At 38.2% G+C, this 13,276-nt stretch overlaps 1 protein-coding gene across 1 annotated transcript; it reads left to right on the plus strand.

The window, feature by feature from the left end:
- The first annotated feature begins 1,833 nt into the window (after nt 1–1,833).
- LOC105272688 (proteoglycan 4-like) lies at nt 1,834–2,439 on the plus strand. The gene has a single exon (XM_011314903.1). The coding sequence runs from the start codon at nt 1,834–1,836 to the stop codon at nt 2,437–2,439; it is 606 nt and encodes a 201-aa protein (XP_011313205.1).
- The last annotated feature ends 10,837 nt before the right edge of the window (nt 2,440–13,276 follow it).

Below are 13,276 nucleotides of genomic sequence, written 5' to 3' on the forward strand. Positions count from 1 at the left end.
ACCATCGCTAGAAGTGCCCTAGGAGAACACATACACATGCCTGGCATCGCGTTTTCCAATTTTTTCGATGAAAACTCCATTGAAAAAATTGCCAACAAAGCTTCCGTAAAAGTATGGGGATGGTTAACAGGCTTCGGGACATTTAGTGCCGGACTAATTGTGATATTCATGATCGTCAAGACAATCAAATTTATGATAGACACTTTCATCCATGGTTATGCACTTCATCGCGCCTTTAGATGCAGCATATGGCTGATAGGTGCCGTATGGGACTTATTGACCACCTTCTTGCTGCACTTCAAGAATCGAAGCTCCAAAGACTCGGAGACAGATAAAGATGAAGAAACAAAGGATAAGAAAGCGACGGAGGAACCCCAGGCTATCACTCTTGAAAAAATCGAAAACGGACAGAAAATGTACGAAATACCTCGGCCAATGGCACCAATGGAGCAATCGCCACCGGGACTCTACCCCAACCTGCAAGCAACCGGCGAGAAACCCTTCCGGTACGAACACCATAAATCAATAAAAATGGTCGTTTTTGCGTTTTTTCTTCTTCATATTTAATTACCAATGGATTGACCCCCGGAAAAGGAATAATGCTAACCTTATTTTTTTTCGTGTGTGCATGTGAATGAAACATATATAGTTACAAGTATATACATATATATATATAATCCTAAGAAATTACAAAGAGAAAGAAACCCGAAGGGAAAACCCGAAGAAAATCATGGAAGCAATAATCACGCCTGCCCCGTTTAATCACAAAGGGGCCTCCGATAAGGCATAATGGACTCCTGGACTCAGCACCCAGAACAAGCCCACCAGGGCCCAATCCAACCGATACAAAGCAATGCAGGTTTAAGCGCAAGCATGAGTTGGAAGCAATTAGAAGAGACGGTCTGCTGCCAAATGGAAGGGTTCACCGATCTCAAAACACTCCTTTGCGACCAATGCGCCAGCACGGAAATCAACAATCCAATGCTGATAAAAAATTTTCTACACTATGTCTTGCCGTTCTGGAACCCTTCAATCCCAGTATGTCACCGGTGTAGAATACAGCCGGTTGGAAAATTGAGAAAAGGAGTGAGTTGCGCAACATGCGTTCTGGAATCTTGGCAGAACACGACGGGTGACGCATCAACAGCCCCATCAATAACAAATTCACCTGGGCAAACAACCCAGCAGGATACTGATGATGTTGAAGATACTTTTGATTCACTCTCTTTTCTGGAAGACGATGTGCTTGACTCCATCTTAGAATTCGACGGTTTATTGATATCTTTATCCAGCGGGATTCCCGAGTTAGCAGACCTAAGTTCCCTGGAATTGCATCAATAAGGCACTAGACGAAAGAAATGTTGAGTGCGGCCAGGACAATATGCACAAAAAATATATAAAAAGCAATCGTATTCATTCCTCATTTCACTTAAGTGCGAGGGCCGCACATTCTTTCGTTTTCCCGTGGGAAAACCTCATTTTTTCCAGTCAAAACCAATTTCATTTTGTTTTTTCTAGTCAAAATGAATTTTATTTTCTCTAGTCAAAATCAATTTTTTTTCTCTAGTCGTAAAACTCACGTTTTTTTTTTGTCAAACCTTCGGTCAATAAGTTTTTTTGGAGGACCAAGGAAAAGCGGGTCCTGGCAACAATAGAAAGAAAAGTTGCCAGCCCACGAAAAAGGGGGACTAATTTACCCTGGGAAAGAAAATGACTCCGGCTGAAGTCACGAAAATCAGCCCCTTCCACCGCCATCACCTCCAAAAAAAACGATATAAAAACCCGAAAACCAGAGCTGGAAATCACTTTAGTTTCATAAACCAAACAACGAACATGGACACATACAACGTCGCAGCAGCCGCCAACGAACCGACCTGGACCTGCCGAACCAGGGTCTGGCCCAACGGGGCTTCCCAGGCACTCCAGCTGGAGTGTCTCCTCGGGGAGAACGAGATACCGGAGGTAGTCCTCCAATACTACCGAGGACTAACCACATACCAGGAGGAGGGTCAAGTACGGCCACCAACGCCGTACTCCCCGAGCTCACCCACTTCGGTGACCTCGGAGGACGAGGAGGAAGAGCAGGAGGAGCCCATCCCGGACTCCCCCAGGTCGCCATCGCCAGAGGCCCTGACCTCGGAGGACGAGGAGGAAGAGGAGGAGCCCATCCCGGACTCCCCCAGGTCGCCATCACCAGAGGCCCTGACCTCGGAGGATGAGGAGGACGAGTCCATCCCGGACTCCCCCAGGTCTCCATCCCCGGAGCCTGAACCCATGGAGGAGGATATTCTGGTGGTCTATACCGGACCACAAAGCGCCGTCGCCCAGCAGCCGGACGACAACGTTCACCTCGTCAGAGAGGTCCTCCGCCCATGGTTCCCCAGGGGGACCCGAACCGGGCCAGCCAGAAGGGACATCGAAATGATTACCATAGATTAAGAAAAATACATATATATATATTTAGGAAATAAGCTTTTGTAAACAGAATTTTTGTAAACCATAACGATAAGTTTTAGATTTAAAAAATACTTGTATTCTCAGTGTTTGGCCCCATTTTCAAAAAAAAAAAACCCAGGGGAAAATACATAAAAAAAAAAATATTTATGTTAATCATTAAAAAACAACCCCACCTCATATATATATATTTGTATAATGGTGCTTTCGGGGACCTTTTTTTGGACGTTCTTTTTTTGTATACATTAGTTCTTACAATGTTTATAAATCTATGTATGAATTACTATTCACTATATATACCTTCCTTCTCAAAAACAAACTCACTGGGACTTTCGAGGGCCGTCCTCAAAAATGCCATCGCATACATATTCTCGTATATAAATAGTCTTCGCTCTGGTATTTTCGAGGACGTCGAAATTTAGTTGAAAATCTTCATTGACGATTAAAGGTTAGAATTTCACATACTGGGAAATGGTTTGTGTTACATGCATTAATTTTTATCTTGCTCCGTATAGTGCAAGTTTTCTCTTGAAGCAATTTTTCCTCAAGACAAATTTTATTGAATATTTCATCGAGAAATTCCCATCGAGAAGTTCCCTCCTGCCTCTCAACAATTGAATTCAACGGCGTCCTCAAAACTACCTGTGCATGTATGAGTTCATATATATTGTGGTAGTTTTCAGGTCTTACTTTCTAAAGTATAGACCCTTTCGAGTACCACTCGTCTCTATTCAATCAGATGAGTTATCGATTGAACTGAATGACTCCTCTTTCAAAGTTATACTCATTATTTACGAAGAATTCTTTGAAAAGGCGTCAAAATCATGATTATTGACATGTGGAATTTTTGCAATGAAAGGACATGGATAAAAGAAAGCATGTGGTGAGCCATTTAAGACCTCGACATATTCAAATCTAGCACTATCATCAGCGAACATACCACCACCAGTCGTTTCTACTTTTGGCGGGATAAAATCTACCCTAACCTCCATCCGACAAATGTCGCGTGTCTCGCTTTCCGTACAATTATTCCCGTGTTATTAGTATTTTTCCAATAATGTCAAGTGTTACAGAGTGAGCAATGTTTAGCCTAATTTACGTAAACCAATACAGAGAGTATAGGGTAGTGCAAAGTATCAGACGGCGAAATAAATCGATCAAAGCTATTCTCATCTACGGTATGTATTGATTCAGCAATTCATCCATACAATTAATTGTTCATCTGTCATTTCATGTCATGTACGTAAAAACAATGCATCCTATTTGATTCCCAAGTAATGAATTACGTTTAATTATTTTCGTTTCATTACAGAGGATGAGGATAAGTTGAAAAAATTATGCCAAAACCTCAATCTCAGCTTACCACGAGTTTCGATTAACCCGTTCCAAACTGATGCCCATCAATGCGAATCTGTGGTAAGTGGATTGATAATAATTTTCATTTGTTGAATATTCGAGTCTTGGAAATCAAAAAGAATTATACGGAGTAGAGAAAACTGAATTCAACGGCGTCCTCAAATGTTCTTATACACATCAGACTTCATGTATGCTATATGTACTTTTGCGGTCCTATTTTCAAATGTATAGGTTCTTTTGAGGGCTTCTCGTCGTGAGTCAATCAGATGAACTATCCACTGTACTGAATGAATCCTCTCCCAAAGTAATGCTCTCCGAGTGATTCTCATTCTATTCGAGGTTTAGAATTTTCCGAACTAAATGAAAGAGCGTAATTAATATACCTAGACCCCATTTTTTGCAGAAATCTGGACTCACTGACATAATCATGAAGCTCTATCCTAGTTATTGTGATGAATGACTTTTCCCATACCGAACAAAATATTTCATAATAATGATGAATTTCAATGGTTTCTTGTTTAACAATGAAGACCACTTCCACCGGGGCCATTAACGGTCATAAATTAGCAGAAAATTAAAATAATTATCTTTAATTTTGCCGTTTCGAACACTATGCATGTTCCACATCAGGGCAATATTTATTTTTGTTAAAAATCGAAAAACAAAAATCAATCAGTCATACAAAAAGTTATTACAAATTATTAATTTAGAAACAAAAATATTAATCATCATAAACTAAGGAAATGTCCGCAAAATACCGGGTCATTCTAACCGCAACGAAGAAAATAAGAACTGCTACCATTTACATGCATTAAGATCTCTAATTCAAATGAAAAATATCCATAACTCAAAAAAAACGAATTTTATGTAATTTAAATTGAGGTATAAAACAATTATCAAGATTCAGAAAACGAGTGTTGTAAATAATTCGCTCATCAGCAATACTTAAATACATATTACTATTCATGCGGACCAGAAAGAACTTTTTATAAATTCTCACTAGAGTCAGTCAACAAACAATAATGGCGAAACTTCATATTTTCCCCTCTAAAACTACAATGAGTTAAACAAATCCGTCACTATAAAAGTTAATCAGTCACTATAAAAATTAATCAATCCATCATAAGAATCCCCTATCTTTTGACAATCACAAAGTTTACAGTCCTATTGTTAAATTGTTGAATATAAAACATTTCCAAATATCTAAATTATCTTTCCCACGAGTAGTTCCTAAATTTCTTTATTTATTGAAATCAAATTTATGCTTCGTGCTTTTAACATGAGCAGACGATCCTGAATGATATTTTTTTGGTTTATCTTCACTGTATTTATGAGCCTGTACGCTATTTTTAAAATAAAGTACCGTTTCACCAATATACAATTTATCATAATCACTACACGGTCTTTGATAGACCACGTGTGATTTTATGTCTATCATAGTTTTATCTGTAGTTGTGCCAAACTTCCTTTCTAACTTATTTTCATGAGTTGACATTACACTAATATCAAATTTAGAAAAACATGATTTGAGATTACCAGTCAATTGAGGATAAAAAGAAACAATTAGAGTCTTTTTAAAATTCATTGGAATATTCGTCTTGTTATTATGATTATCATGCAGTAAAAAATGAAGTCTGTTGTTCACAATGTCACTAATAAACCTAATGGGATAGTGATTGAAAACGCGCAACTTTTTTATGTAAGAAAAATTTGAGTTCCAGAATCGTCTATCAGAAATCTGAATTATTCTATCAATCAAATTAATAATAATGTTCCTTTTTTGGTACATAGGATGCATTGAAAATTCTACCAGAATATGTAGGTTTTTTATACCACTCAAAAATTAACGTGTCATTTGCCTCAATTATTAAAACATCAGGGAATGGTAATCTGTTATTTCGTTCAGTTTTTAGTACAGACTCTTCTAACTCAGCCATTACAAGGGCAGCACACACTCCCTTTGACCTTAATAATTGTTTTTTCCTTAATTTAAATCACATAAAATTAGTTTTTTTGTCTTATGGAGATTTTTCATTCGAATTAGAGATTTGAATACATTTAAATGGCAGCAATTTCTTATTTCCTTGTTGGACGTTAAAATGACCCGACATTTTTCTGGCGGTTCTTTAGTTTATGATGATTAATATTTTTGTTTCTGAATTAATAATTTGTAATAACTTTTTGTATGACAGATTGGTGTTTGTTTTTTGATTTTCAACAGAAATAAATATTGCTTTGATGAGGAACACGCTGTGTTCTGAACGTTGGCAAAATCAAAGATAATTATTTTAATTTTCTGCTAATTTATGACCGTTAATGACCCTGGTGGAAGTGGTATTCATTGTTCAAACCTATTTCACGTATGATGACATAAATAATTCACTTCCTGGATGTCATTATGATCACAATATCCAAACATTCATTTTCGTTCTCAGCATTCATATCTCAATATGTTACCAGTATTGCATATGAAATAGATTAGAATTCTTCTTTTCACTATCAGTCAGACAATTATATAAAATGCTAATGGAAAAAACAAATTCAGAAAGGTGAAAATAACTAACAAAAATGCAACAATTTCATTAGGATTTTCCCTTCAGTAAACGATTATTCACATCAGAATATTTCAAAATTCCTCCATTATTGTCGGGAAAATATTTGAATGAGGCATTCATATCTTTATGAGATTGTCGTCAAATCCTTGAAGAATATCCAATAATTTATTCTGATTCGGAGTTACTGAGCCGGGAAACCATACTTAACATATATTAAAGGATTAGTCAATGTCTGTTGATTCACAGGTCAGTTGATTTTACAGATCAATGGTGGACATGAAATGGAGAACATATTATCTCGTCGTAAACGGCCGAATGAAGAGGTCAACGTCAATATGGATCAGATAAAAAAAGGGAAGTTTACTTTGCTCGCTCCTGAAAAACATGAGCAAGAACAGTCACTCGAGGGGAACACTATAAACATAAATCTCAAAGTGTATGAGCTCTCAAAAGAATTATCTCTTGGGAACGGCAACGTGAAGGATAAGGAGAATAGTCACCATCATGAAATCATGGAAACTGTTCAAGTTCGTAAAATCGAGGACTTCATGAATGATACTCCCGGCCAGATGTCTTCGACTGCCTCGACCATTGAGAATGAGTCTCTTCATGACGATCAATCAAATAGCAATAAAATCCTTCCCTCCAATCATCTTCCGAATCATCATGGTGGTGACATGGATAAAAACGGAAATCGATTAAGCAGCACCATCATTGAAGTGATCGATATTTCGATGAAAAACGATCTTTCATCTGTCGAGACTATCCGATCAGGTGTCCCCATTCCAACATTTATACCAAAAAGAATTAATACTGCAATAGATCAAGAGGTATTCGAGTCATTACTATTCTATCCTAACATGAATTCGAAGTCATACATCGTATTCTCTCCTAAATAGTGAAAGAATGAATTAGAGTACGTGATTGCCCATGGCCCACTGAGCAGCAAGAAACAGTTGTGCTCCCACTTTTTTCCTCTACATTCACCTTTCTTTCCCGTTTTTCGATTAAGTTTTTCAACATAGAATATTGGTACGAAATAACTATTCTTAAATATATATAAACTAGATTTCAGAGATGGTGGGAAGTCTGGAAAAAATACAATTCATTATTATGGAGGGCCATTTACTTGAAATATCCTTCCGAGAAAATATTAAAAAATATAGTCAAATCATTTGATGCTCATTCATTTCTCTTACTTTCCCAAGAATTGAATTACGAATATATTAGAAGACATTACGAAAAGGATAAACATCTTAAAAATCCAGGTTTCTTCTCCAGAAAAATGCTCATCAAGCGAACATTTTGCACAAATCCCTTTCATACAAGACGAATGACTGTTAGGAGGAAAAAATGTATCAGCAAATTATAATTGAACAGGAAAAATCATAGTAAAAAAAATTACAGCTGTTATCAGGAGATGACGTAAATGGTAATCATACTGGTGTTTCTGAAGTACTGGAAAATCTTTCGGAGCCACTGTCACATATTTCAAATCCGAATGAAAATCGTGAAAACGATCAGGTGCGTGATGAAATAAAAATTATTTTTTTTTTTTTATTTTCATTTTTTTAAAGAAAAATATTTGTGGAAGTTCCCATTCTATAGTAATTAAAAAATTCTGATTTAATTTTCTCTCATACTAATCCAACTGATTATTATTAGGAGGAGCCACGTCCACAAAATCTTCATGGCAACATGGAAGCCCGGGAATCTGTCTCGATCGAAAGTCCATCATTGCAAAAGCATGGTGATCAGATGGAGGGATGTACACAAACATCCGACAGCACGAGTGTAAGAAAAAATTACCGTAATCATGACCCGACAGAAGATACTCATCACCAGGAAACAGTATCTGAACCCGCGATGCTCAATGTGATTGGTGATCAGAACTCCACAGTTCAATATGATTCAGACTTTTCCCACGTAGCCATTAGTAAGAACGCCATAGGAAGGTCTGCAATACTCCGTGAGAGAGATCACGTTCACAACCGATCTGTTGATAAACTGGAGTCACCACGATCAACTGATTTGGAATCTCAGGAAAACTCCCAAGGGAGCACGGAGAGCGAACAATTTGGGAATTCAGTACACAAGAATCAGAGTAAGGTTACATGCGGATCTGTCATCGACACTACCAACAATAATTCTGTTGCGACTTCCAAAACCCGAAATGATCCAGCTACTGTCGATTCGAGAAAACATCTCGATAAAACTTCAGAGGAATTATCAACGATGATGCGGCAAGATTCTTCTCCAGATCGAATTTATGACGATCAATCATCTATTCAACCACCGACTCTTGTTATCATCGAAGACTCTGCAGAAATATCTAACGAATTTGAAAATCCAAATCGAGTTCAGCAGAAAAATGATGACAAACTTCGGAGAACTGAAGAACACATTGTTTCAGGATTGAGTAAAGTGCTTTCTGGCATGCCAGAACATACATTACCTATTCCTGAATATTTGGAAGCGCTAGGAGATGGAGATAAAAATGATAATGGCTGGGGATCAGAAACGTTCATTGATAGCAATCTAAAGCCTCTTTCTGACTCCGCACGTGATACAGATCATTTCAGTCAAAAAGAAGGTGTTTCAAAATTCAGTGAAGTGGCTTCTATCATGTCACAGCAGAATTTATCTATTGTTGAACATTTCGAAGTGATAGGATATGCCGATGAAGATAACAGTAACTGCGGATCAGATGCGATCATTGATAAGATTTCAAAGTCTCCTCCTGAATTCCTAAGTGATCCAGATCATCTCAACCACAGAGAACATGCCGGAAACTTCGTTGAAAAGCCTGCATCAATACAGTTAGAGGATCAGACTATCCTAGGAGACAAATATTCGATTAAAAGCTTACGTGAGGAGGCACGACCTGATGTTCAAAATCAAGAAATATCTGGAGCAGACGTTCAAAATGTCAAGAAATGTTCAGTAGAAGTTCCAGGGTATTTTGAATGTTCAGGTAAAAAGGGTTTGAATATCAATCCTCGTGCGGGTACTGCAATGCAAACATCTCTGAAAGCTGGAGAACAGATTGCTTCAGGATTCGATGAAGTGGCTCCTGTCATGCCACAAACTACAGCACTTATTCTTGACCATTTCGAAGAGGTAGGATATGAAGATAGTGATAACAGTAGCTGCGGATCAAATGCGGTCATTGATAACAATCCAAAGTGTCTTCCTGAATCCCCAAGTGGTGCAGATCATCTCAACCGCAGAGAACATGCCGAAAAATTCCTTGAAAAGAATGCACCAATACGGTCAGAAGGTCAGACTATCCTAGAACCCAAAAATTCGATCCAAAGCTCACGTAGTGGAGCTCAACATCATGTTCAAGAACAAGTATCTGGAGCAGCTATTCAAAACAGCAGTCAATTTTCAATAGGAGCTCAAGGATGTTCCAAGGACTTAGATAACACGGTTTTGAACATCAAAACTGGTGGATGCACTACTGAAGTGCGACTTCTCCCTCCTTCACAACTACAGAAACTCGCTAAAATGACTACAGAGATGGAAAGAGATGCTACAGTTTTTTCTAATACATTCGATGAGGCAAAGCTTTCTGATAAGAAACTAGAAGTCTCCATGCCAACAATTTCAACGAAGGGCAGTCTTGTCAATCCGAAGGACCATCTCACTAACCTATCGAACACCGAGAACGGATCTTCAGGAATTATCATTGAGACTGACTTCATGGCCCAAAACCTTGAAGAACTGCATCAATTGGAGGAAGATGAAGAAGAAATGCTGACTTGGAATGTCCCTGAGACAGCAACCAAAACATTGGCTGATGTCATGGATTTCGAGGGAGTCGATGATCAAATGAGAGACCAGTTTGACGTAAGCGACTCACACGTATTATCTCCAACGCCCTGCACCAGCAAGGCTGCCAATGAGAATAACCTTTCTCTCTCTCGAAGTGAATGTCAATCTCCTGTAATACCCCAAGTAGACTCTGACGACGATGAGGATTATATTCCAGTCCAGTCGAGTACTTTGAGAACAGATGCAGATACTTCAGCAGGTACTACATGGACAAATCTAAATAATACAGAAATCAGTATTCATAATCCGCCGTTCGACATTACAAGAACTGCTAGGCATGGGTGTGACAATTCCACTATGATTATTCAAACTTCAGATCGTCCGAAATCCCAAAAGAAATATTGTTGTGTATACTGCAAAAAGCTGATTTCAAAGATAGCAAGACACTTGCTATCCGTTCATTCGAAGGAAGAAAACGTCGCTAAACTAGCTGTACTGCCCGCAGGTTGCAAAGAACGTCTCCAGGGTTTGAAAATCTTGAGAGATAGAGGAAATTTTATTTTCAATACTGATGAAAACATCAACACTGGAGAATTGATAGTTTCTCGTCGCCCACGCGTTGAATACGCTAGGAAGGCAATAGACTTCAAAACGTATCCACACTGCTTGAACACAATGGTGGCATCGAATATACGTCATCATAACTGCTATAAAAAAAGACCGAAAGGTCAACGAGAAATCCAGATTCTTGGTCGAGCAGTGGAAGGTCGTCTACATAAGAATGCAAGTGATAATTTGAGACTGGTAGTGTTTCCTGTACTGAAAGACGATGATATTGTACGTATTATAAGATATGATTGGCTTATCATTCTTTATGGTAACAAATTGTGCTTGAAGTATACAGAACATTATCAACATAATATGATTCGAGCTCGTTTGCGACTGATAGGACGATTTTTAGCTGCTGTAAAACAGGTAAATCCCGCGATACCCGATTTGGCGTGTGTTTATACCCCCAACAATTATGATAGTTCGATTGAAGCAGTTCGCAAAGTGGCTCAGTATGATACAATTACGAATATATTCAGTGCTCCGACGGTTGCTGCCAATTTGGCAACATACTTAACACAGATTGGAGAAATTGTGATGGTCGAGTGTATAAAACGAGATGATGATGCAAAACTAAAAGAGGTGAAGAAGTTTATGAAAGTTCACAAAGTTGAGTATGGAGTTGTGATCAATAAAAGAGTTATGGAGAGCCAAGCTCAGATGCAGAGACGTAAGAAAGTCGTTCTTCCATCAACTGCTGATATCCAGAAATTGGTCACGTATTTAAACGTCAATTTGAGTAACAAATATGAACAATTGTCATGTGCCTATTGTTACGAAGACTGGTTAGCTTTGGCCCAGCTAACGATGGCATCAATTATTGTTTACAATCGTCGTCGTACAGGGGAGATTAGTAACATACTGATTGATGATTATAAATTGGAATCCATTGATGAAGTATCGAATAAAGATACCTTCAGTAAACTCTCGCCGGCAGCCCAGAAAATCGCCAAAACATACAGTCATTTTTTGATAAGGGGGAAAAAAAATCGCACTGTTCCTGTACTTTTGAAGCCAAAACTAGTCGAATGTATTAATCTACTATTGAAGGATCGTGAAGCAGCTGGAGTTCCAACCTCGAATAATTATCTTTTTGGAGACCACAGCTTCGGAGAGTACAGGATAAGGGTTCTTAATGCTTGCAATATCATGAGAAAATTTGCAAACGCTTGTGGAGCGACTGATCTACGATCACTTACCGGTACAAATTTGAGGAAGCACATTGCAACTATTTGAATTCACCTGGATTTGTCAGAGATTGCTGTGAATGATTTGTCTAGTTTTCTCGGACATGATCCAAAGATTCATCGCAATTTCTATCGTCAGCCTCAAGTAGAACGAGAAATCTTGCAGATCAGCCCACTATTGGAAGCAGTTCAAGGGAAAAATGATGAAGAATCGGACGACGAAGCAGATGACAATGATGGACCAGAAGAATCGGACAACAGAAAGCACAGTGAGGAAAGAAGAATGGAGACGGGAAAAGACAGTGATAGATCAAAAAATGGATCGAACGGAAAGAGACAGCACAGTGCGGGGGATCGATCGAACATCGAAACAGCCAGTGATAAATCCGCAAATGAATCGGCCAGAAATAGGCAGCACAGTGGGAGCAAAAGATTGCAGCAGGAAAAAGAAGACGATGGTCAATCTGAATCCGACGCTGAATCCGATGGAAGAAAAAGTTTAGAAGAATTCCCTCGTTCTCCTGACAATCAATATGAAGAAACACCTAGAGACTATGTAGAGAGAAGCACAGGAGCAGCAAGTTCCGCTGAATGGTCTGATGAATTTTCGGGTGAATCATCAGATGAATTTTCGGATGAACCGTCAGATGAATCATCGTATTCAGCTAATGGACAAACTTCTCGTAACTGTAATACTTCAACTAAGCCCATATCATCAAGGAAAAAATATAGTGATTCAAAACGTCATCCTCCTCCTGTGATGACCAGATTTGGAAAGGACGGACGTGAGATCAAGGCAAAACGACGTTGGAGTGAAGACGAGAAGCAAATTGTAAGGAAAAAGTATGCAGTGCATTTTCAGAACGGGAAACTACCATCTAATGGACAAATTAGAGAAGTTAAAAAACAATATGAATGTCTTGAGGGTCGCACTATAGCTCAGATTAAAACATGGATCAATAATCAAAATAAGCATATATCCAAAGGAATTACAAAAGAATCGGTACCGAAGAAACTGAAGATTATAAGTGTTAAGAAAGTAAAAGTCGACTTTTCTAGAATGATTAGGAAAAAATAATCATTCTCGAGTAATTATACAGGTGCTAGAGAGATGGAAATATCGTCCTTTCAATTCATACTCATATAATGATTTAGTTTCTACTTATGTAAAGATTTATATGGTAACCAGGTGATTAATAATTTGTTGATAGTATTGCTCAAAATGTGATAGTGCCTACAACGATTATTTTGTTGAAAAAATATGTTTTCTATAATAATTTCTATAACCACTAAAAAAGTAAGGGACTCAGTACAAAATATGGGTAGGCATTTCCAGTC

This window comes from Fopius arisanus, unplaced genomic scaffold, assembly GCF_000806365.1.
Source record: "Fopius arisanus strain USDA-PBARC FA_bdor unplaced genomic scaffold, ASM80636v1 scaffold00236, whole genome shotgun sequence".
NCBI lineage: Eukaryota > Metazoa > Arthropoda > Insecta > Hymenoptera > Braconidae > Fopius > Fopius arisanus.

What these genes read in the sequence shown, in the direction of transcription:
- LOC105272688 (XM_011314903.1), top strand. Translation starts at nt 1,834, where the DNA reads ATGGACACATACAACGTCGCAGCAGCCGCCAACGAACCGACCTGGACC.